General features: G+C 39.7%; 2 protein-coding genes and 1 non-coding gene across 4 annotated transcripts; 2 read left to right on the forward strand and 1 right to left on the reverse strand.

Moving 5' to 3' along the window:
- Positions 1-756: 756 nt before the first annotated feature.
- LOC124273508 (39S ribosomal protein L47, mitochondrial-like) lies at positions 757-7,254 on the reverse strand. The gene is made up of 4 exons (XM_046708772.1): positions 7,013-7,254; positions 4,671-4,780; positions 3,529-3,686; positions 757-1,135 (listed from the first exon to the last, which is right to left on the reverse strand). Exons 1-4 carry the CDS (start codon positions 7,147-7,149, stop codon positions 797-799), a joined length of 744 nt encoding a protein of 247 aa, XP_046564728.1. The 5' UTR covers positions 7,150-7,254; the 3' UTR covers positions 757-796.
- A 289-nt stretch (positions 7,255-7,543) lies between these two features.
- On the forward strand, positions 7,544-24,181 carry LOC124273509 (prohibitin-2-like). 2 transcript variants are annotated; one of them, XM_046708773.1, is made up of 9 exons: positions 7,544-7,689; positions 12,774-12,830; positions 14,914-14,995; positions 15,764-15,843; positions 17,263-17,387; positions 18,189-18,374; positions 20,123-20,230; positions 22,090-22,167; positions 22,961-24,181. In XM_046708773.1, exons 1-9 carry the CDS (start codon positions 7,617-7,619, stop codon positions 23,069-23,071), a joined length of 900 nt encoding a protein of 299 aa, XP_046564729.1. In that variant the 5' UTR covers positions 7,544-7,616; the 3' UTR covers positions 23,072-24,181. The 2 variants fall into 2 exon arrangements, with proteins under 2 accessions (XP_046564729.1, XP_046564730.1); XM_046708774.1 differs by lacking the exons at positions 12,774-12,830; positions 14,914-14,995; positions 15,764-15,843; positions 17,263-17,387; positions 18,189-18,374 and adding exons at positions 9,340-9,421; positions 10,185-10,264; positions 11,552-11,676; positions 12,526-12,711 and having other exon boundaries at positions 7,544-7,746.
- Positions 20,696-20,968, forward strand: LOC124273529. The gene has a single exon (XR_006897674.1). It is a non-coding gene; the product is annotated as a small nucleolar RNA U85 (small nucleolar RNA).
- Positions 24,182-25,333: the final 1,152 nt, after the last annotated feature.

Here is a 25,333-nt window from a genome sequence, read left to right on the forward strand (position 1 = left end):
AAGTTTCACAAAACATTTTGTTTCCAACAAACCTAAGTGGGAAAGGTGCATGGGTTATAATACTGGTGTATATCTGAGAAATTTCAGATATACTTTCATGAAAGAATTCAAACAAATTGAGGTTTGACTATTGAAATCAAAGGGATTGTTTTGTATTTGTTTAATGCACCACTCTGCAGTAAATGACTAACAGTCTGGATGTGATGACTCACACATCCATATCATGCATACATGGCTGGGGAACAGTCCAAACACAGAATTTCCACTGACTCACTGATATTTTGTGCAAATGCAATCAATGTTGAGTGAGTGAGTTTAGTAAACACTGCTTTTAGTAACATACCAGAAATGGGCTTCACATTGTACCTATGAGGGGAAACAAACCTAGGTCATCCTCATGACGAGCAAACCCTTTAACCACTAAGCTACCCCATCACCCCTCAATGTTAATGTCTCAGTGGTTCAAGTCTCCTGTCATCTGCAATATGCTTATGCCCACTACTAGAAACATGTTGCATCCAGTCCATACTTGATGTCCCCATTGTTTTCAGTATTTTACTGACTGACTGACTAACTGTGTATACCTTTACCCCACTTTTAGCAATATTCTAGCAATATCACGGCGGGGGACACCAGAAATGAGCTTCACACATTATGCCCATGTGTGCAATCAAACCCGGGCTTCAGCGTGCCGAGTGAACGCTTTAACCACTAGGCTACCCCACCTCTCCCTCAGTATTTTAACAAACAAACCAATTATAAATGTAAAGCCAATTTATTCAATCTAACTACCAGTTTAGTTCTCAGTGTTTTGTAAATGTGGGAACATCTTCAGCAACTTCTTCCTCTGAAACCTCTTCCTCCGCAGCTCATTCATCTGCTTCCTCTTCATCTTTTCTTTGTACAACATGAGGTACAGCCCCATTGACTTCCTGTATGGAGGATACAACAAGCGATATGTGGGGTTAAGTTCTTTCGGCATCGGGTGTTCACGGAATTTTTTGAACCCTCTCAGTCCGAAAAAGTTACGAACATAGTCGCCAGTTGGGGATCCTGTTGTCCCCGTTTCTAGTAGATTGAAAGCTTCGTTCCTCTCCTTCACAACAGACAGCAAATTCTCCATGCTTTCATCAACCTGTCAAGTGAAAATGAGAGATAGTATAATATTCATTGTATACATTTTGTATTACATTGAGTGAGGTGCGTTTAATGGTTTGAGGTTAATTTGGGTTTAACGTCGTACTTAAGAATATTTCGCTCATATGACGACGTGCATGCGTGTGTATGTGTATGTGCAGCTGCTTGTACTAGCCCAGACTTAACCTTGTTTTATAGTGCTAGCCCACTGAGATACCATGCTGCAGTGAAGCATGAATACCCCACTCAGACACATTAAACTGACTCCGAGCCGACCAGTCCTTGTTGTACCCATTAATGCCAAGCGCCAGGCAGGGACCAACAAGTACCATATTTTAACGTCTTTTGGTGTGAGGCGGTCAGGGATCCAACCCATGACCAGACTGACGCTCTGACAACTACACCACAGAGGCGATTTAATATTTTGAACAGGATTCCAGATACATCACAACATCACATCCAAATTGGGAGAACAGTGCAAATTCATGCAGGTTTCCTATTTTTACCACTTCGGTGAATACCATGGATTGGTTTGTTGTTTAACGCCACACTCTGCAATATATGGCGGCAGTCTGTAAAATAATTGAGTCTGATCCAGACCATCAAGTGATCAACAATATGAGCATCGATCTACGCAATTGGGTTACGATGATGTGTATCAAACAAATCAGCGAGCCTGACCACCTGGGACCCGTTCCTCAAAGCAATGTGTATTCACGACAGTTGTAAGTCTATGTTAAAGTATGGGACCTGATCATCTTGATCGCTTTGAAGAAGTCACCCTTATGACAAGCATATGACAAGCATGGGTTACTACCAATTCTAAACCAGATCTTCACGGGTAGAATACCATGGGTATGGTTCTGACAAACACAATCAGGATAACCTGAATTATAACCCACAGTAATAGGTTTCTGGTGTGCTCAAGGGAAGTAACTCTGGACAGTGAACTGTGGCACTGGTCAAGCCATGTTCCCATTCACATAAGAAAGGAACATATTTCACTGGTCAAATGTTTGTTGTTTAACGCCACAATAAGGAAGTTTTAAGCTCTAAGGCATCAGTCTGTAAATAATCAGGTATAGACCATACAATCCAGTGATTAACATAATGAGTATCTATCTAGATAAGGATAACATGCCTCAACCAAGTCAGTGAGTCTGACCACTTGATCCCATTAGCCGTCTCTTAGGACAAGCATGGATTGCTGAAGACCAGTTCTAACCTGAATCTTTACTGGTCAAATGTTGAAAGCACAGTTCCTGAATTACCACAGAAAAATTGTTAGATGACGGTTTCCAGGTCAGGAATTTGTCAGATCAAGTGTCACAGGTGATTTGTACATATTTTACAGTGAGTGAGTTGGGTTTTATGCTTCTTTTAGCAATATTCCATGAATATCACGGCAGGGGACACCAGAAATGGGCTTCACACATTGTGCCCATGTGGGGAATCGAACCCGGGCCTTCAGCATGATGAGCGAATGCTTTAACCACTAGGCTACCACACTGCCCTACATATTTTACAAGCTGCATGAGCTTGTCGCCCATGCGATGAGTGTACATAAGGTCCAACTTGTAAATTCTCAAAACTCCAGCAAACGACATTTATTGGTTAAATATATCATCACAAGTTTACAAGCTACAAAGATGTATTTTGCTGTGTGCTGATGTATTTAACACTGCATTCAATAACAATCCAGCTATACGATGGCAGTCAAGAAAACACAATCCACTGACGGACAGGTGTCTATTAATAATCGAGACAACAAGTGTTTGCCACTAACATGGCAATGTCCCCCGCCGCTAAAGAAGAATGAAATATAACATATTTGCTAGTTTGTATCTTTTGGTCACATAGAAGATTACCTTTTGGGTGATGGAGTTTTTAGTCATGGTCACTTCTCAGAATGTTCTCCTAACTCTGAAGATATTCCAGGAATATACAGATGTAGTAGACCTGAATACTATTATGTAGATGCAGATGCACATATCCACTGTCAGTATCAGTGTGTATTAGAGCTGGACGGGACCAAACTTTCTATCCCAGGCACCCCACCCCCTATTACTCTACCCTACCCTGTTACCCATTATGTTAATTCCTGAAATCAAATTGGTAAGAAAAGGCAATATATTCTTCAGCTCGGAGGCTAAAATGTGGTGCAACATTTTATGAGATATCGCGTTTACATAAGTTTGAAAAGTGGTCCAAGTGTCGTGGTGATCTTGAAAATAAGGTCATAGTCACCAAAATTGACTGGTGTCTGTGTAATCCCCCAATGTAGGCTATCACCAAATTTGAAGACATTGGGTACAACAGTGCTTGAGATATTGCATTTACAAGAGTTTGAAAAGTGGTCGAAATGTCGTGGTGACCTTGAAGATAACCCACCTTATCGATCCTCTCTGGGTTCGGAAGCAGGGCACACAGCCTCTTGTATTCAGCCTCCATCGTGAGCAGCATGTTCCTCTCCTTCAGCAACACGTACCACAGTTTGTGGAGGTCATCGTTACTCTTGATTCGCAGCTCATCCTTCTTCCAAGGTCGACCTACAGAAGAGTGAGTGAGTGAGTTGGGTTTAACACCAATTCCAACCACTGGCCCTCATGTCTTTGCGAGGATTAAAGATTTAAAAAATATATAAAAAATTTGAGATGACCCCCAACTCGAAATGCTTCACAGTACGATGACAATGCCAGTGACTTTGGTGTACCTGACCCTTCTGCTTTGCCGATCACTAAGCTACCACTGCATGCAATCGCTTCGACCAAACCCCGTTTTGTGCGGACATATCGTCATCCATTTGTGACTAGATCGTTTAGCTGAGGGACAAAATCGGGTTTAAATGACTTGCAGAAATAACAATAGACATTTGATAGGTGTCTTGAGTGGTGATTGATAGGCCAATCATCCATGATTATGTTTACATTACGTTTTAATCGATTTCATGCGATGGTAACATAGCTATCGGCAAAGCAGGCGGGTGGAGTGCACCGAAGTGTCCGTCTTTGTCATGATGAATCGTACTGTGAAGCAATTCGAGTCGAGGGTCATGTCAAAAACAATATTCCAGTTATATCACTGCCTGTCAGCTTAATGTGGGAGAAAAGACATTTACCTCAGGCGTCAGACATTTTCCACTTTTTGTGCAAACCCATTAGGCATGGTGCTGACACACAAAGAAATGTTCCACAAAATAAACCTAGTATAACAGTTTTCTTAAATAACTGAGCTCCTAAACATAATTACCCTGCTATACCCGTGAAGGTCTGGGTTAGAATTGATCTTCAATAACCCATGCTTGTCGTAAGAGGCGACTAACGGGTTCGGGTGGTCAGGCTCGCTGACTTGGTTGACACATGTCGTCGGTTCCTAATTGTGCAGATCGATACTCATGCTGTTGATCACTGGATTGTCTGGTCCAGATTCGATTATTTATAGACCACTGCCACATGGCTGGAATATTGCTGGAATATTGCTGAGTGCGACGTAAAAAAAACCTCACTCTCTCTGCTACATTTGGAACTTCTTACCAACTTTGACTTTTTCTTCTGCCCAGTGTTTTCTTTCATCAAGAAATTCAGACAGATCTTGACGACGTATACTTGTGTGAAAGCCTGCTAGTTGTGTCGGCTGGCTGAATCTGTAACAGAAATAACACCACAACTGTAGTACTGTTTCCTGTTTGATAATTGAGAGAGTGAGTGAATTTGTATGAATGCTGCTTATGTCATGCCATTTGATACTCCTAGGTACATACTTAGGTTGAACTGGGATTGAAATACAAGATCAATGCCTTCCTGCATGCACAGTGTGCAAAATTTACACTGGTCCTGTGGTCCCTGGCAAATAAAAATTCATCAGGACCATTAAATGATTAGTTCGCAGTGGTCCTGGTGGCCAGTGAATTTTGTATTGATGGTTAAGTAAATCTACGAATGTTATTTTGGACCAGTGAAGTACAGACAGGACCACCAATTATTGCCTACTCACTGGTCCTGTGGTCTAGTGGGAAGTTTTGAAAGGTTTCTTTCCCTGCATGCACAAGGGATCCAAATCCACACAAATAATTGAGTATACAATCAGGCCACTCGTGACGCATTGAGCTAAAAAGATTGAGTAATGGCCATAGCTAGCTTTTTTAGATATTGCTTTTGAAAATCAGAATTGAACTTCTTTAAAAACATGGGCTGCCTTCAGTGTGGGGAACAAGCAAGTGAAGTTTTAGTTTCAGTGCTTTTCAGTGAACAAGTGAATGCATATGGTTTTATCAGGTATGCCATCAATAGCAATGACACCTGAAAAGGACTTCATACATTGCACCCATGTGGGGAATCAAACTCGGATCTTCGGCGTTATGAGCCAACGCATTAACCACCAGGCTACCCCACTGCCCCTCATGCAAGTGAAGTTAAGTTTCATTGGTTCAGTACTTTTCAGTGAGCAAGTGAGTGTGTATGGTTTTTAGTGGTGGTCCGATTAATTGAAATAATCGAAGATTGGTCGCAGTGACTAAACGACCAAGCAATCGATCATGTTTTCTCATAGTTGAACACAAACAATTCTGGAACACTTGTTTTCATTAACAGTATTTTTCACTAGGTTGGTTTTGTCTGTTATATTTCATAAGCTCTACAAGCTTGTGATTGAATTTATCTTAAAGACTCTAAGAAATTTATGTTCCTAACATACCAGTCATCCTTTAAAGACGTGAAATTTTGCAACAAAAACCCCTAAAGAACTACATGTTTTTTTCCTTATTTTTGTGCATTAACAAATTTCATAAATGACGCTAACCAATTGTTTTCGATGATTGATCGGTTGTAATGAACCAATCATCAATTATGAGATTTAATCAATTCCCAACACTAATGGTTTTATCGGGTATTCCATCAGTAGCATTATAATAACACCTGAAAACGGCTTCATACATTGCACCCATACATAGCATTTGTAAAGGTGGATTGTAAAAATAAGGTTTGAAAAATGGGAGGAACAAGAAAGACGTTTTAGCTTCACCGAGTGAGTTTGGTTTTAAGCTGCTCCTTGCAATATTCCTCCATTATCACTGGAACAGGCTTCACACTCAGTACCCATATGGGGAATCGAACCTGAGTATTCACTGTCATGATCAAGGGGCTATCACAATGTTTATGCCAGTATATGGAATAAGGCCCGTCCGACCGCCAGAGACGGGCTAGGTTTCTGCCGGACGGTCTAATTTTACAGATAACCAGCCCAATGGACGGGTGAAAAAAAATAATTCAGATAACAGGTCAATTGGCACTGTCTATTTAGTATTAAAGAAGGACTGGTTAAATCTCTTCTGGGCTGGTAAGTTTTTGAAGTTACCAGCACAGATGTCTGGCTGGGTTTTGGGCTTATTTCATACACTGGTTATGCCTGAGTACCAGGCCAGAGACTGAAACTTGGAGTACCTGCGTACAATGCCCAATTCAGCTGCACTGATCATGGGATCATGGTAAAGGTATGATACACTTCTAACAAAACTACTGGACAATTTGCTGAAACTGTTGTCATTCGAGCCAATTCAATTCTATTTCCTGAGACTGTTGGCATTGTTGCTAATTCATAACAACATTGAGATACTAGTATCTGAATGCAATTCTAATCTTAGTCTCTAAAACAACACGACAACCTATATTTCGCTTGTGTTTCGAAAAGATTTCGTCCAAGATTTCCCCATAGTGGCCTCTATTCATTTCTTTAGTCGATTTCCTGATAAATGTTTTATCAAATGAAATCAATCGGTTAAAAATGCCAACTGGTGCAAATGATTCCTCACTGATTATGAATATGAACAGGAACCTGTTGTTTTAGCCAGCACGCAACATACTTGTCAAGACACACGCACCTGTTACATTTACATGTGAGAGATGACTGCAGCAAAAGCTTTGTATTTGATTCAACATTGATCAACAGCGGCTGGAGCCTGACCGATAATATTCTTAAAACTGAAGACATGTTCTTCAGCAGTGCCATGGTTTTCATGTACGGGTAAATTCCGCTTTCATTCGCCTACAAATCTGTTCATATTTTAAGATATAAAGGGGCGCAACTGTCGCGGAACATGTCATTCATGGCTTTTGTACTACTCCTCGGCAGGGTATGTTCAATGCATCTCCTGCATGTTCTTCACAAAATACCACTGTAAAGAGTACCATGAAGGTCAAGCTTAATGTACTATCTGTGTAACGCTTATATTATATTAAAGGTACATGTACCGAACCTTTTTGTTTTTAAAAAGATATTTCAATGACAAAAAGTTTTGAAATACAAATTCAAGATAGCACATACACGTATATTGTTTTGTAATAAGGTTTTGCATTATTTTATAGAATACATCAAGTAAAAGACATACATATTTTATTAGTTTTGAGGGCATTAGTACGTATGCACCACATGTGTTTCAGCCATTTTCACCGAGTGAGTTAGTTCACATCGGAAAATAAGGGAAAATGGACCCGAAAAAGCTTGGGGATCTGATGGGGAGGTTAAGGTCAGGTGGAAAGGGAGCTGGAACAGGAATTGGTTTGCTGGCAGCTGCAGGTGGCATTGCATACGGCATCGCTCAATCACTTTACACAGGCGAGTTACCTTGACCGCTGCGGTTCAGAACCGACCTCTTGCAGTTCAATTTTTAATTTTGGAGAAGTGTTTGATTTGATTTTTGTTGGTGTCCGGGGGTCTATTGCCGGCTTTTAAACACGTGAAGCTATGGAGTTGTTTGACACGTGTTGTAATGGCAGTGGAAAGGTTTAAAAACGTGTGAAATATTAGATGATGCAGTGTTACATCATTCAACTTTCAAGTCGATTTCAATCTAGAAAAGATGTCATAGCATAATGGTGGAATTCATGTAAATTACGCGAAAAGTAGCAGAATAGTTAGGTGTTAAAAGTTATATCTTCAATGACTTCATTAGCCGTGAAGAACCATTGGCAGTGACAACTTTAGCGAAGATACATAGTGCATCTTTGTACATCTTAATTGATGTGTGACTGGATGACTAGGAGATGTAACAAGAACCAGATTCTCCATTGTCAACGATGGACCCCCGACATTCTAATGCAATTTTTCTTGAACATTACCACGTAATACTACTCTTATTTGTAACCTTGTTAGTGTACAAAAATCCATCTAATGCTATTTTAACTCCTCCCGTATCACTCTTCAGTACTTCCATTTTGGAACACTGATAAAAACTGTCATGATTACAGACACATTTATACAATTTATCAATGCAGCCAGTGGCCTCTGTTACGAAAACATGCTAATCGACTTGCTACATATAACTGGTGAAAAAGGGTAGCGATAACATATAAAAATGGGATTTTATCCAATGTTGGTCATTTTGGTGTGGGATTTTGTCCAAAGAAATTTTGTCCTATGTGTCTGGGTAGGATTTTGTCCGTCCCCCCACTCACATGTGTGCGAGTGCTATGTATCTTAGTTAAAGTTGTCTGTGTATGTGAGCGCTATGTATCTTTGCTATGAAAATTTCAGCTTGCACCCAACATATTCAAGTTACCAGAAATGATAATGAAAAAGGTGGAAGTCACAAACTGCTTGGTGATCCCTGCTTATAACATCTTTTATCAGGCATTTTTTTGGGGGGGAAATAATGAAGTTTCATCCCATATTTGATTGACTTGAAAAAGTCATTCATTTCCTTCCCTTGTAAATGGAGATGGTATCATCCATACGATGTGTCCATCGTGACACCTGCGGTATTATTGTCTGATTGAGAAGTTATTGAATAAGAAAGTCCTCCAGTCCAAGTGTTGATCACAAAATATGTTGTTTCCGTAAAGAACTCGGTTGCTTCTATCATGGCTATTGGTACTTGGCACTACAGCTTTGTCTTTTGTTTTTCTCCTTTAATACCCGTGTGTGTGTGCCTGCCTGCGTGTGGGTGGATTGGTTGCCTGGTCACGCCGAAGAGACCCCCGACATGGGTACAATGCCTTAACCCATTTCTGGTGTCCCCAACCATGATATTGCTGCAATATTGCTAAAAGCAGCTTTAAACCATGTCAGTGTTAAACCATAGTCATTCACTCACCCTAATATCCCAAAATTAATGGTAAAGTAAAGTAACTGTTCAGAACATTTTCAATTTGTATTGTGACCATGACATGTTTGCTTTCATTAAATTGGTGTATATTTTGAATGTTATAGTTGAGGGAGGTCACCGAGCTATCATCTTCAGCAGAATTGGCGGAGTACAGGATGACATTTACCCAGAGGGTCTACACTTCAGGTACGCATAATTGTTGATATCGTAGGGATTTACCCAAGTTAATTGACATGAACATTTTGCATATAGGTATTCATTCACAGCAAACTTAACAGAGATCATGCTAAACCACAATCATAAGATCAGATCAAGATCTGAGAAGAACTGTATAGTAAATTAGAAGATTGTGTTCAGTGAGCTCGACCACCAAATATAAATATGTTGATTCTTGAGATATTCAGATGTCAGCTTTCTGAAATGTTTGGATACGATTTCTTTGTTTACCATGTAGATTTTGAAAATTAAGATCTTGGCCAAAGACAACAATTTTGGTTTGATATTCAGCTGTTTTAGGTGTTGAGTTTTATTCCCAAATTGAAACTCAAATGTTACAAAGAATCTGTAAAAGAACTAGGTGTGACTTATCCTCCTTTTAGTAACCAAATAAACTGTTTTTGCCTCTCTCAAACTCAATGGGGTATTTTCCATTAATTTAAAAAATATAATAAAGTTTAAATGTTAGTGTTTGTTATTTATATTTGATCTGTACTATGAGAAACGATAAGAAAACTGCAAGTTATCAAGTTCATGTCCTGAAATAGAACCCCTCAATATACCTCAGTTATTTATCTATCCACAGATATGCAAGCTAAGATTTGACATTTTTGTTTGTACGCATTTAAGATCGTGATTTATTGAGTATTTACAAAAATTCAAGCATACTTGTACGCAACAGATTTAATAGGAATTGAGTTTGAGCTTATCTATACCTCTGTTCTTTTTTCAGGGTGCCCTGGTTTCAGTATCCCATTATCTATGACATTCGTTCACGACCAAGAAAAATAACATCACCCACAGGCAGCAAAGGTTAGTAACCATGGTAACAGTTGAAGGAAGGGAAAATATTTTGCATTTTATTTCATCTGTTGTGAAGAAGGTAATGTTTTGGTCCATTTATATTTGTCTTGTTTGTCTTGAACTATAAAATGTTTTGCTATATTTCTACATGTGTGTTGCCATGGCAATTAGTTCATCCTTCATTGCAAAATTACGTGGACATTGCTACAGTACTTAGTTGCTCGTGGATAATATATAGATTAATCTGTTATGACCATGTCATATCATTGATCAGGAGTCTTGAAACAAAATTCTTGGTTCAATGGTTGTTTGGCAATTGACTCATGGGTAAGGTGCCTCTGCTAATGATAAATTCCATGACCATGTCATGCTTTAAGAGACGATGGGTAACCTAGTGGGTAAAGCAGTCGATTCACGCAGAAGACCTGGGTTCGATTCCCCGCATGGGTCAAATATGTGAAGCCCATTTCTGGTGTCCCCGCCACGATATTGTTACAATATTGCTAAGAGCGGCTTAAACCATATTCACTCGTACCTTCAGACATTAAATGATCATTTGTTGCACTGTCTGATGTTTGTCATAAAAGGAATAGCGGGGTATTTAGTGGTTAATGTGTGAAGACCCGGGGTTCGATTCCACATCTGGTGTCCATTTCTGGTGTCCCCTGCCGTGATATTGCTGGAATATTGCTCAAAACGGCGTAAAAGTAAACTCACTCAATCACTCATAAAAGGAATAAAATACCAACTGGTTGGCTTGTCAGTGGCTGAATGGTGCATGTATGTTGAATTATGCCATCTTATCTCAGTGGACAAGCAATGGAAAACATCAATCATCCTTTTGATTACTAGCAGACATGCACCTGTATCTTGAATGCATTGTTGAAGCCCATTTCTCTTTACCCGGTATATCTTCAGTAAACCTGTGAACCCTGAGCATAAAACATTTCTCTTCCCTGTATATTCAGGCTGCTGCTGTCTTCCTGTGTTCATCGACCCCTGAAGATCCGGGGTAGAATAGGTCTTCAGCAACCCATGCTTGCCACAAAAGGCGACTATGCTTGTCGTAAGAGGCGACTAACGGGATCGGGCATCAGGCCCGCTGACTTGGTTGACACATGTCATCGGTTCCCAATTGCGCAGATCGATGCTCATGCTGTTGATCACTGGATTGTCTGGTCCAGACTAGATTATTTGACTGCTGCCATATAGCTGGAATTTTGCTGAGTGCGGCGTAACACTAAACTCACTCACTCCTGTATTCATCCTTTTAATTTCTATACATCTCATTTTCAGATTTACAAATGGTCAATATATCTTTGAGAGTATTGTCTCGCCCAGATCAGAAAGATTTGCCCTACATTTACAGACAGCTAGGATTAGATTTTGATGAGAGAGTGCTGCCTTCAATATGCAATGAGGTAAGTACACAAGTAATAAGATCAAAGTCACCATGGCTGGAAAGGAACTGACCATCAAACATAGTGACCCTTACCCTAAAATCAAATGTGCTTATGCAGTGGCCTTTTTGTCTGATCCACTTGCATTATGTTCTGCCAGGAGAGGCTTCTTTTGTTATAAATTATGTTTTTGTTTCGTAAGTTCGATTCCCCAGATGGGCACAATGTGTGGAGCTCATTTCTGGTGTCCCCTGCCGTGATATTGCTGGAATATTGCTAAAAGCGGCGCAAAACTAAACTCACTCCTTTCATAAGTAAGGGGTTGGTTGCCATGTTTGTTGTATTTTGTTGGTACTATATGTGTTTATCCTTTGACAATAAACAGTACAGATGTCTTCACTGGTTTGTGTCTCACCCTGGCACTCGGTGAACATCTCAGAAACAACTACGCAAACAGGACTGAAGCTTCAGGGCAACCCTTTTTTGAAACTCCTTTTGGCTATTTTCGTTCAAAATGTTACAAGATTTGGCATTTGTTTAGAATTTCTTCACTTATTTTCTGGATTCATGCAGTATTTAAACTGTGAACAATTTACCATGTGCTCTTCAATTATCTGAAAAATACCTACTTTGCACTGTATACGTCTTCCATGATATTGGACTAAGATCTCACCTTTGGCTTGTATTCTTTTCCTAATAGGATGTTTTCGTCAAATCATTAGTTTAATGTTAGTTTTTAGGTGAGATTAATTACAGAGAAGCATTTTGATTGTTTGTGCTGACAGCATGCACATTCTCTTCCTCTGTCCTGACTGGTATTGGGGTTAAAAGGAGCCTGTTATATGATGATTTTTGTTACACTCTTTCCAGGTGTTAAAGAGTGTAGTAGCCAAGTTCAATGCATCTCAGCTTATTACCCAGCGTCAGCAGGTCAGTTTGTTGATCAGGAAGGAGTTGACACAGAGAGCAAGGGACTTCAACCTGATCCTAGATGACGTGTCAATCACTGAACTCAGCTTTAGTCGGGAGTACACCGCAGCTGTGGAGGCTAAACAGGTACGTGCGAAGATCCTGTACAGATTCCCATTCCCTTCCTTGGGGGTTTGGAACAGGAATTGGTTTGCTGGCAGCTGCAGGTGGCATTGCTTACGGCATCGCTCAATCACTTTACACAGGCGAGTTACCTTGACCGCTGCGGTTCAGAACCGACCTCTTGCAGTTTAATTTTTATTTTTGGAGAAGTGTTTCCTTTGATTTTCGTTGGTGTCCGGGGGTCTATTCCCGGCTTTTAAACACGTGAAGCAATGGAGTTGTTTGACACGTGTTGTAATGGCAGTGGAAAGGTTTGAAAATGTGTGAAATATTAGATGATGCAGTGTTACATCATTCAACTTTCAAGTCATTGCAATCTAGAAAAGATGTCCTAGGATAATGGTGGAATTCATGTACATTAACGCGAAAAGTAGCAGAATAGTTAGGTGTTAAAATATCTTCTATGACTTCATTAGCCATGAAGAACCATTAGCAGTGAGAACTTTAGCGAAGATACATAGTGGCTTAGTGCATCTTTGTACATCTTAATTGATGTGTGACTGGATGACTAGGAGATGTAACTAGAACCAGATTCTCCATTGTCAACGATGGACCCCCCCGACATTCTAATGCAATTTTTCTTGAACATTCCCACGTAATACTACTCTTATTCGTAACTTTGTTAGTGTACAATAATCCATCTAATGCTATTTTAACTCCTCCCTTATCACTCTTCAGTACTTCCATTTTGGAACACTAATAAAAACTCATGATTACAGACACATTTATACAATTTATCAATGCAGCCACTGGCCTCTGTTAGGAAAACATGCTAATCGACTTGCTACATATAACTGGTGAAAAAGGGTAGCAATAACATATAAAAATGGGATTTTGTCCAGTGTTGGTCATTTTGGTGTGGGATTTTGTCCAAAGAAATTTTGTCCTATGGGATTGTCTGGGTAGGATTTTGTCTGTCCCCCCACTCGTATGTATGTGGGCGTTATGTATCTCAAAGTTGTCTCTGTATGTGAGTGCTATGTATCTTTGCTATGAAAATTTCAGCTTTCACCCAACATATTCAAGTTACCAGAAATGATAATGAAAAAGGTGGAAGCCTTTTGGAAGTCACAAACTGCTTGGTGATCCCTGCTTATAACATCTTTTAACAGGCATTTTATTTTTTTGTGGGGAAGGGAAATAATGAAATTTCATCCCATATTTGATTGACTTGAAAAGGTCATTCATTTCCTTCCCTTGTAAATGGAAATGGTATCATCCATACGATGTGTCCATCGTGACACCTGTGATTGAGAAGTTATTGAATAAGAATAGGGTTCGAAATACCCTATATGTTAGCGGGCCATGGCACGGTAAATATTGAAATGGCACGGTAAATATTGAAATGGCACGGATAAAAAAAGGCCTTGGTGCCCTTAAGGTACGCCTAAAGTTTTAGAGACATAACTCACCTCTAGTCATTTAATCCGCAAAACATTTACGCAAATGACAGAGTGATGGGAGTACTGATAGTTCAGTTATAGAAGAGATAATTGTGTATGTCAGATATATTGAACAAGTGAACCTGTCAAAAAATTCTTAGCTATTGAAGGTGTTGGGAAAGTAGACAAATGAAGTTTAAGAAAGCCATCTTAAGCAAAAGACTTATCAGTTATAACAGAAAACAGGTTCAAATGATCATCATCATTGCTACAGTCATTTATTCTGAAACACGTGCCACAGTTGGCACACTTGATTTCGGAAAGGCACATTTAAAGTCTTTGCCTGGTGCCCTTAGGCACACTCAGAAAAAAAAGTATTTCTATCCCTGAAGAAAGTCCTCCAGTCCAAGTGTTGATCACAAAATATGTTGTTTCCGTAAACTCAGTTGCTTCTACCATGGCTATTGGTACTTGGCACTACAGCTTTGTCTTTTGTTTTTTTCCTTTAATACCTGTGTGTGCCTGCCTGCGTGCGTGTGTGTGGATTGTCTTGTCATGCCGAAGACCTCGGACATGGGTATAATGTCTTAACCCATTTCTGGTGTCCCCAACCATGATATTGCTGCAATATTGCCAAAAGCAGCTTTAAACCATAGCCATTTACTCACCCTAATATCCCAAAATTAATGGTAAAGTAAAGTAACTGTTCAGAACATTTTCAATTTGCATTGTGACCATGACATGTTTGCTTTCATTAAATTGGTGTATATTTTGAATGTTTTAGTTGAGGGAGGTCACCGAGCTATCATCTTCAGCAGAATTGGTGGAGTACAGGATGACATTTACCCAGAGGGTCTACACTTCAGGTACACAGAATTGTTGAAATCGTAGGGATTTACCCAAGTTAATTGACATGAAACATTTTGCAAATAGGTATTCATTCACAGCAAACTTAACAGAGATCATGCTAAACCACAATCTTAAGATCAGATCAAGATCTGAGAAGAACTTTATAGTAAATTAGAAAATTGTGTTCAGTGAGCTTGACCACCAAATATAAATGTGTTGATTCTTGAGATATTCAGATGTCAGCTTTCTGAAATGTTTGGATATGATTTCTTTGTTTACCATGTAGATTTTGGAAATTAAGGTCTTGGCCAAAGACAACAACTTTGGTTTGATATTCAGCTGTTTTAGGTGTTGCGTTTTATTCCTAAATTGAAACTCAATTTTACTAAGAATCTGTAAAAGAACTAGGTGTGACTTATCCTCCTTTTTAGTAACCAAGTAAACTGTACTCGCCTCACTCAAACTCAATGGGGTATTTTTCCATTAATTTTAAAAATATAGTAAAGATTAAATGTTAGTGTTTGTTATTTATATTTGATCTGTACTATGAGAACGATAACAAAACTGCAAGTTAGCATGTTCATGTCCTGAAATAGAATCTTTCAATATACATGTACCTCAGTCATTTATCTATTCACAGATACGCAAGCTAAGATTTGACATTTTGTGTGTACGCATGTAAGATCGTATTTATTGAGTATTTACAAAAATTCAAGCATACTTGTACGCAACAGATTTAATAGGAATTGAGTTTGAGCTTATCTGTACCTCTGATGTTATTTCAGGGTGCCCTGGTTTCAGTATCCCATTATCTATGACATTCGTTCACGACCAAGAAAAATAACATCACCCACAGGCAGCAAAGGTTAGTACCCATGGTAACAGTTGAAGGAAGGGAAAATACTGTGTCTGAGTAGGGTATTCATGCTGAACTGTGGCATGTTATCGCAGTGCGCTAGCACTATAAAACCAGCTTTAGTCTGGGGTAGTACAAGCAGCTGCACATAAATACACGCATATGTGTCGTCATATGAGCGAAATATTCTCAAGCACGCGTTACACCCAATTTCACCTCACCTCACCTTAGTAGCTCTTGATAATATATAGATGGAAGTGGTTCCTGCATCTGTTATGATACGTTAATATCATTGATCAGGAGTCTTGAACAAAATTTCTTGGTTGTTTGGCAGTTGACTCACTGACCACTGTAAGGTACCACTGTAAGGTGCCTCTGCTAATGATTAATTCCATGACCATGTCATACTTTAAGAGAGACAATGGGTAGCCTAGTGGGTAAAGCAGTCGCTCGTCACGCAGAAGACCTTGGTTAGATTCCCTACATGGGTCAAATATGTGAAGCCCATTTCTGGTGTTCCCGCCACGTTATTGTTACAATATTGCTAAAAGAGGCTTAAACCATACTCACTCGTACCTTCAGACATTAAATGATGTCATTTGTTGCACTGTCTGATGTTTGTCATAAAAGGAATAGGGGCGGTGGGGTAGCCTAGTGGTTAAGGCGTTCGCACGTCGCGGCGAAGTCCCGGGTTCGATTCCCCACATGGGCACAATGTGTGAAGCCCTTTTCTGGTGTCCCCCTGCCGTGATATTGCTGGAATATTGCTCAAAACGGTGTAAAACTGAACTCACTCAAAAAAGGAATACAATACCAACTGGTTGGCTTGTCAGTGGTTGAATAGTGCATGTATGTTGAATTGTGCCATGGTATCTCAGTGGGCAAGCAATGGAAAACATCAATCATCCTTTAGATTACAAGCATTTTGAATGCATTGTTGAAGCCCATTTCTCTTCACCCGGTATCTCTTCAGTAAACCTGTGAACCCTGATCATAAAAGATTTCTCTTCCCTCTGTATGAACTGAGTGGCTGCTGCTGTCTTCCTGTGTTCATCGACCCGTGAAGATCCGGGGTAGAATAGGTCTTCAGCAACCCATTCTTGCCACAAAAGGCAACTATGCTTGTCGTAAGAGGTGACTAACGGGGAGCGGGCATCAGGCTCGTTGGCTTGGTTGACACATGTCATCGGTTCCCAATTGCGCAAGTCGATGCTTATGCTGTTGGTCAATTGGATTGTCTGGTCCAGACTCGATTATTTACAGACAGCCGCCATATAGCTGGAATATTGCTGAGTGCGGCGTAAAACTAAACTCACTCACTCACTCACTACAGACTGCTGTCATAGAGCTGGAATTTTGCCGAGTAAGGTGTAAAACTAAACTCGCTCATTAATTCATCCTTTTAATTTCTATACATCTCATTTTCAGATTTACAAATGGTCAATATATCTTTGAGAGTATTGTCTCGCCCAGATCAGAAAGATTTGCCCTACATTTACAGACAGCTAGGATTAGATTTCGATGAGAGAGTGCTGCCTTCAATATGCAATGAGGTCAGTACACAAGTAATCAGATCAAAGTCACCATGGCTGAAAAGGAACTGACCAATCAAATATAGTGACCCTTACCCTAAAATCTAATGTGCTTATGCAGTGGCCTTTTTGTCTGATCTGCTTACATTATGTTCTGCCAGGAGGCTTCTTTGTTATAAATTGTTTTCGCTTCGTAAGTTCGATTGCCCAGATGGGCACAATGTGTGAAGCTCATTTCTGGTGTCCCCTGCCGTGATATTGCTGGAATGTTGCTAAAAGCGGCGTAAAACTAAACTCACTGATTCTTTTCATAAGTTAAAAAAAATAAAAAAATAAACAGTACAGATGTCTTCATTGGTTTGTGTCTCACTCGGCACTCCATGAACATCTCAGAAACAACTACGCAAACAGGACTGAAGCTTCAGGGCAACCATTTTGGAAGCTCCTTTTGGCTATTTTTGTTCAAAATATTACAAGATTTGGTATTTGTTTAGAATTTCTTCACACTTATTTTCTGGATTCGTGCAGTATTTAAACTGAACAATTAACCATGTGCTCTTAAATTATCTGAAAAATACCTATTTTGCACTGTACACCTCTTCATGATATTGGACTAAGATCTCACCTTTGGCTTGTATTCTTTTCCTGATAGGATGTTTTCGTCCAATCATTAGTTTAATGTTAGATTTTAGGTGAGATTAATTACAGAGAAGCATTTTGATTGTTTGTGCTGACAGCCTGCACATTCTCTTCCTCTGTCCTGACTGTTAGTTGGGTTAAAAGGAACTTGTTATATGATGACTTTTGTTAATCTCTTTCCAGGTGTTAAAGAGTGTAGTAGCCAAGTTCAATGCATCTCAGCTTATTACCCAGCGTCAGCAGGTCAGTTTGTTGATCAGGAAGGAGTTGACACAGAGAGCAAGGGACTTCAACCTGATCCTAGATGACGTGTCAATCACTGAACTCAGCTTTAGTCGCGAGTACACCGCAGCTGTGGAGGCTAAACAGGTATGTGCGAAGACCCTGTACAGATTCCCATTCCCTTCCTCGGGGGTTCTGAGGCAGATTTGTTTGTTTATGCTGGGGCGGTGGATTAGCCAAGTGGTTAAAGTGTTCACTTGTCTTGGTGATGACCTGGGCTCGATTCCACACATGGGTACGATGGGTGAAGCCCATTTTGGGTGTCCTGTGCCGTTATATTGCTGGAACATTGCTAAAAGTGGTGTAAAACTAAATTTTAAAACTTATCCTATCTCACGACTTGCACCTCTCTTGCTTCGACTTTTAGTTAGTGGTGTTCCGATTAATTGAAATAATCGAGGATTGGTCGCAGCGACCAAAGCGACCAAGCAATTGATCACATTTTCTCATAATCGAACATAAACGATTTTTGAACTACTTTTTTTTAGTCTTTGAAATACTTGACAATGGAACATATCGTTGAAGTTGTCAGTGCCTGAAAACGTGTTGTTAAATTCATAGAAAACTCACTTCCCTAACTGAAAAGCCATGACTGAATATTTCTTGAAGACTCCAGGAAGTTTATGTTCATGATATATAAGTCATCACTTTAAAGTAGCAAGTTGCATCATGTTATACATATCTGCAATAACAACCTGGATAGGAAAATATGAAAAATGACGCTAACCAATTTTTTTCGATGATTGTTAGTTGGTATTGAAGCAATCATCAATTGTGAGTTTCAGCAGAAAAAGGTCGGGAACTCATGTTAAGGAAATATACAATTTATATTAAAATATCCAAACTCACTCACTGTATGATGCTGCTCTCAGCAATATTCCACCTATATGGTGGCGTTCTATAGATAATTGAGTCTGGGACAGACAATATAGTGATCAACAGCATGAGCATCGATCTACGCAATTTGACTATGCAGTTGGGATTCGATGACATGTCAACCAAGTCAGTGAGCCAGATCATCCGCCTCTTACAACAAGCATGGGTTGCTGAAGGACAATTCTAAACTGCATCAAGGTTATGAGGTAGAACATGTGGAAGGTTCTGGTTTGAGGGCAGAAAGGTGTCAGGTTCCATGGGGAATCAAGGGCGGTGTCATCTTAAACTGCTGGCTGGTATCTTGTTGGACTGTAGTACCAGGACATTGTTGTGTTGGGAATCAGAAAACAAATCCACTATCGATTATTGGAGGATTGTGGTGAACGATTATCGATTACAATCGAAATATATACATTTTTAATGTAATCACCAATTTTATAGGGTTTTCCCCAGTTTTTTCTAATTAATGTTTTTTTTTTATAACTAATGCTGTCATGCAATGAAATGCACGCATGCAAGAAAGACACTGGAATTGTAATTAAACAATAAAAGTGGTTAAAATTTTACAATGTGCATAGCTTTATGCTGTTGAGCGCATGTTTGTTTGTGAATATTCGTCAAATTTAATGGTTAGTTTACTTCATTCAAGGGTGTTATACAAAAACAACAAAATTCCGATTAATGGAAAATATTTTTTACAATTGATGATAATTTTTAATCCTTCTTTCAATCGATTTTCGATTATTTTCGATCATCGGAACATCACTACACATTGCTATGTTGTATACTTGCCATGGGAGCTCAGAATGAAATCCATTGCATAATGTTCTTTTGACCGGGGTAATGATAGTAAAGTGCTTTATCTTGATTGGTGGTGTGGAAATAGAGCAATTTCGAGGACCTCAGTCTCACCTCTCACCTGTCACCTCTCATCTCACCGTACCTGAATCTGTTCACAGGTAGCCCAGCAAGAAGCTCAACGTGCTCAGTTCATAGTAGAGAAGGCCAAGCAGGAGAGACAGCAGAAGATTGTCCAATCAGAGGGAGAAGCTGAGGCAGCAAAACTGATATCCTTTGCAACTTGTAGCAGCAGTGTATAACAACCCATTGTATAATCTATCGTATACAACATGTTTACTGCAATGAGAGCTTTAGTTTACATAGTTGAAGGTAACTGGCTGTGTCACCACAGGAAGTATCCTGAACATAGCATTCCTTTGTTTTAGGTTAAGGTTCAGAAAAAGAATCTTATTGTTCAGTATGAAAACAATAGGGATTACAAAGAAAGGCACAAGGAAGACAGGAATTTCCATTTTACTAAGTGCAGGAAAATCAGGAAATATATTTTTGGTAAAACATGAGTTTTGATTTTATACAAAATGGCAAGTTTTGATTTATATAAAATGGCCAGTTTTGATTTATACAAAATGGCCAGTTTTAACTAGTAGGCTCAGATGTTGTAATAAAAGAAAACAAATGTATGCGTGACCTATTGGTCAGTACAGATGTTGTCTTAATGCTCAGTTTCCTCTGTCAAGTGATGATAATAAGGTGCAGTGGAGAAAGCTGTAGGTGTTGGCTCAAATTTTAAGTCAAACCAGAGTAAATATATTGTCTGTAATCTTGGGGCAATGCTTTGAGAACAAGCATGCCCTGTAAGGCCAGACATAGAGCTCTTGCCTGAATACCTCTCTGTGCTGAGATGTGGTACAAGAGACATGACAGGCACACAGGGTGGGGTTGGGGGGTGGGGACAGGGAAACCTACAGTTTTCTGTGACCAACATTTTTAGTAATCTGATGACAGAAGGATTTGGGTAAGTGTTTCGGACAACTTGAACTGTCCAGAATGCTAGACAACCTTTGCAACCTGTTAAAACTGATTCCAGCATTGTTCACATAAGATTGATGCTCATGCTTTGATCACTTGATTGTTTGGTCCAGAGAGGAAAAGTGCTTGAATTGAACTTTATTCAACCAAAAACTAAATTGATTTGCCATTAGTCAAAGTACTTGATAAGTGCAGCAAGTGCTGCTATTTCTAATTTTGTTTGTTCAAAATGCGTTGTCGGCAATATTCCCCACATTGGCACTATGGTGTCCCCGTGATATTGCTGGAATATTGTAAATGTAAAACTAAATCAATCAGTCTAATTTTGTTCAAGACCAGACAATTCCAGCTATCAACTGTAAACATAATCAAGTCTGGACCAGACTTCCAGTGATCAACAGAACTTGCTACTTTATGAGCATATAAGAATATAACTGACACATCATTCCATTCACTTTCAAACTATAACACACTGCGATCAGAGATGACAATACTATCCTTACAAATGACTTTAACATTTGATCCATGCAGTAAGAACTTAACGGAATGAGTTACCCCCCTTACATGAATAGAAACAAACCTTTCCTAATATGTACAATTGGGTACCAATTTTAGTGGAAAGGAAAACCTACTAATGTCTACATTTCTAGTTCTTGGTGACCTTCATTTATAAGCTTATTGTTAATCCTATTCAGCATTCAGATCATATCTGAAAACCTGTCTGTTCCAAAAAGCCTACCCGACATCAAATGTAATCAAATGAACCTATTTTCATCCTGTGACTTTGAATATTGGGTGCTTCGAGCAATCATTATGCGCGGAGAAATGCAAATGACAAATGGACTACTTATTTATTATTGTTCTCAATCTCACTTCCAATATTTTTAGCAGAGATTGCATTTCACATTGTCTGAAATCTTGGGGTGCTCTCGCTAGTATAGATACACCCTGTAAGGCCGGACATATATACAATTGCCATGGCACACTTCCCAGTCATTAAGAAGAGATTTGGGTGTATTTAGTGGCAGACATATATCATAGTGTTATATATTTTAGATTGTTTGGATCAATGTGTTACCTCCCTTGACTCCATTACATTGGTGCAGCTATTCAGTTGAATCCTGGTTATCTGAAGCTGAGGAAAATCCGAGCATCACAAAACATTGCCAGAACAGTGAGTGTTTCTCCTCGTGCCCATTGTTACATTATACCATTGTAATAGGGTTACATTATACCATCTGGGATATGTTACATTATACCAGTTACATTTTCTTGATCCAAGTACATATGTTGTTGCCTTGATCGGGTGGGTGAGGTGGGTTGGGCATTACCTGTCTGGGGTGGGATGGGTGTTTCCTTGATCAGGGGGTGGGTGGCATGTTTCCCTATTCTGGGGTGGGTGGGATGTTTTTGCCATCTGGGGAGTAGGGTGTTTCCTTGATCTGGGGGAGTAGGGTGTTTCCTTGATCTGGGGGGTGGGTGTTTCCTTGATCTGGGGGTGGGTGTTTCCTTGATCTGGGGATGGGTGTTTCCTTGATCTGGGGATGGGTGGGAGTGGGATGTTTTCCTAACCTGGGGGAAGGGTGTTTTCTTGATGTAGGAGTGGGGTGTTTCCTTGATCTGGGGGGGTGGGTGTTTCCTTGATCTGGGGGTAGGTGTTTCCTTGATCTGGGGTGGGTGTTTCCCTTGATCTGGGAGTAGGGTGTTTCCTTGATCTGGGGTGGGGTTTCCTTGATCTGGGGATGGGGTGTTTCCTTGATCTGGGGTGGGTGTTTCCTTGATCTGGGGATGAGTGGGATGTTTTCCTATCCTGGGGGAAGGGTGTTTCCTTGGTCAGAGGATATGTTAACTTTGTATCCCTGTTGGAGATATTCACTTAATATTTGTTGAAAGAATATCAACACTACTCAATAATTCCATTGTATTACTTGCTCATTGTTTCCACTTATTTTTCAACTTCGTTTCAGATTGCCTCCTCCACCAACCGTGTATACCTGAATGCAGGCTCGCTGATGATGAATATAACTGACCCCGAGTTCGACATTGCCGCTGATGCTGCTGCCAAAAAGAAGAAATGATGAAATAGCAATATAACTGTGATTGTTTGATGCAGAGTTATCTCCCTTGACATGTAGTTTTTAATGCCTACATTTTCATCATTACATTCTGTGATGATTTATTGTAATGATAAACAGGTAGAATTTCCAGAAAGATTAGAGCATTATGTCAAAATGTTTCTTCAGCGCCAGGATCCCATGTTTGTTTCCCTGGGATAGGAGCACTGTATGTTCATGTGATTCACAAAAGTATCTATACATTCTGGATACAGGTGGCCTAGTTGTCAAGGCAACGCAATTCACTGTGCAGAATTAAGTCCCTTTTGCACACGGGAAACCTACGATGATTGGTTGGTGTCGAGATTTACCCAGATTGTTTGTCAGAACCAGACTGGTTGGTTTTTCTGAAGCGGTCGATGTCTGGTACTGCCTCACCATGGACCGAGATAGACACTTTCTCACTTGACTCACTTCACTAACCTGTGTGACATAACTGGAAAACATTGTACGGTGCAATTTGCATCTCTTTTGATTTGTTTGTATTTCACGGAAGGTCAAATTTTGTTGGTTCTGATTTCACCATTCAGTTCATTTGCCATTTTCAGAGTTTTTAGATATCATCTATCTTTTCATTTCAAAATTCACAATTCATTTTGATATCTCCAAATACATCATACAATAACCTTTAGTAGTCAAGGTGGGGATAACTCGTGTGTGTGATCTGTTGTGTACCACTAGTGAGATGTTGCATTATTTTGTACATACAATTATATTCAGGATAACAACATATAGCAACTCTGTGTGAAAATATTAGATGGTGGATGTATCAGACTTGGCATTAGCTTCATTGTGAACGAGTCCGATCAGATTTTGTTAAGGATATAATCATGCAAAAATGTGCATGCTTGTTATACATAGTATATTAAAATATAAAGAGATGTTGACATTTCATCGTTTCACAATCAAGATGGATTCTATTCTTGTCAAAGTGAGAGCAAGACAATACATTGTTAGTGCTGTTTTTGACATATTTTACCAACATACAAATCAGTGCTTTGAAAAGTGCATTCTCAGTAAATGTATTCTTTTTAAATGTTAAATGATCAAAGGTAATAAATGAATATTCATGCTGCTGTTTTTCTGTGTTAAAATAATCAGGGCATTTGTAATGTACTGAATTCCGCACTAGGAAGGGGCATGCTCAAAGCGGAGAATAAGAATATTATTACTCCGGATAAACCAAGATGCCTGTGAGGCACTAGAAGATTAAGTCACATGACTTATCCCCCCGGGTACCCATGTTCTGTTGGGTGAACAGAGGGAAGTTTAAACAAACTCACTTTCCTAAGTTGAGACCACATGTGTCACATGTGATTCGTTGTGGGGCAGGAGTCAAGCTGCCAAACATGTCGTACATCAAAGACTCTCCGGGCCAACGTTGCTTAACTTCACCAGATTTGTGACCTGAGCTCTGTACAGGACCACGCACCACCACAACATTCAATAGACCATGATAAGGTATGTGCTTTTAAAAGAATGCCTGAATTGATTTGTCTGCTGGTTGAAAACATGACGAAAAGAACCCAGCATTAGTCAAAGATGAAGTTTTTATGGGTTAATCCACTGTTCCAGCTGCAAGAGGCCATGAGAGGATTGTCTCAAAGACACTCCAGTGTTAGATGTTCTGATCACTTATGCGATTGATAGTCAAGATGCGCTTAGTTGATTCATTAAGGTGGCCGGGCTTGCTGACTTGGTTCACATCGAGTAGATCGATGTTCATGCTTTTGTCACTGGTTTGTCAGGTCCAGACTTGGTTGTTTGCAGGTCCTGTCATCTGGCTGGTATGTTGCAAGATGCTGCGTTAAACAATTGCTAAAGATTGATGCTCATGTCAATCGTAGGATTGACTGATTGTTCACATAAAACCAGTATGTGGCAGAAATACTGCCCAGAAACGTTTAACAAACGAAAGGCTTACGTCTGTAAACAAGTAAATGTAATTTGTTAAAACAGTTTGTGTTAAAGCAATATCCCGTCTTCAGTGCACAATAAGCAGTGGGATGTATCTATTGAAGACACCGACTCGTGCTTGTTTAGTGGTTTGTTGGAGATCGTGGCTTTACTCTTAAAGAAGTTACCCCTATGAGCAGTCGAGAAGTTCGTGGGTAGATTCGTGGCGAGTCGCGCTGAAGAACCAGGTTCTATTCCACACGAGTACAAGATGTGAGGCCCATTGATGACGCACACGCACGCACACACACACACACACACACACACACA

Source organism: Haliotis rubra, unplaced genomic scaffold (genome assembly GCF_003918875.1).
Source record: "Haliotis rubra isolate DU_JTF1 unplaced genomic scaffold, ASM391887v1 Scf181, whole genome shotgun sequence".
Lineage (NCBI taxonomy): Eukaryota > Metazoa > Mollusca > Gastropoda > Lepetellida > Haliotidae > Haliotis > Haliotis rubra.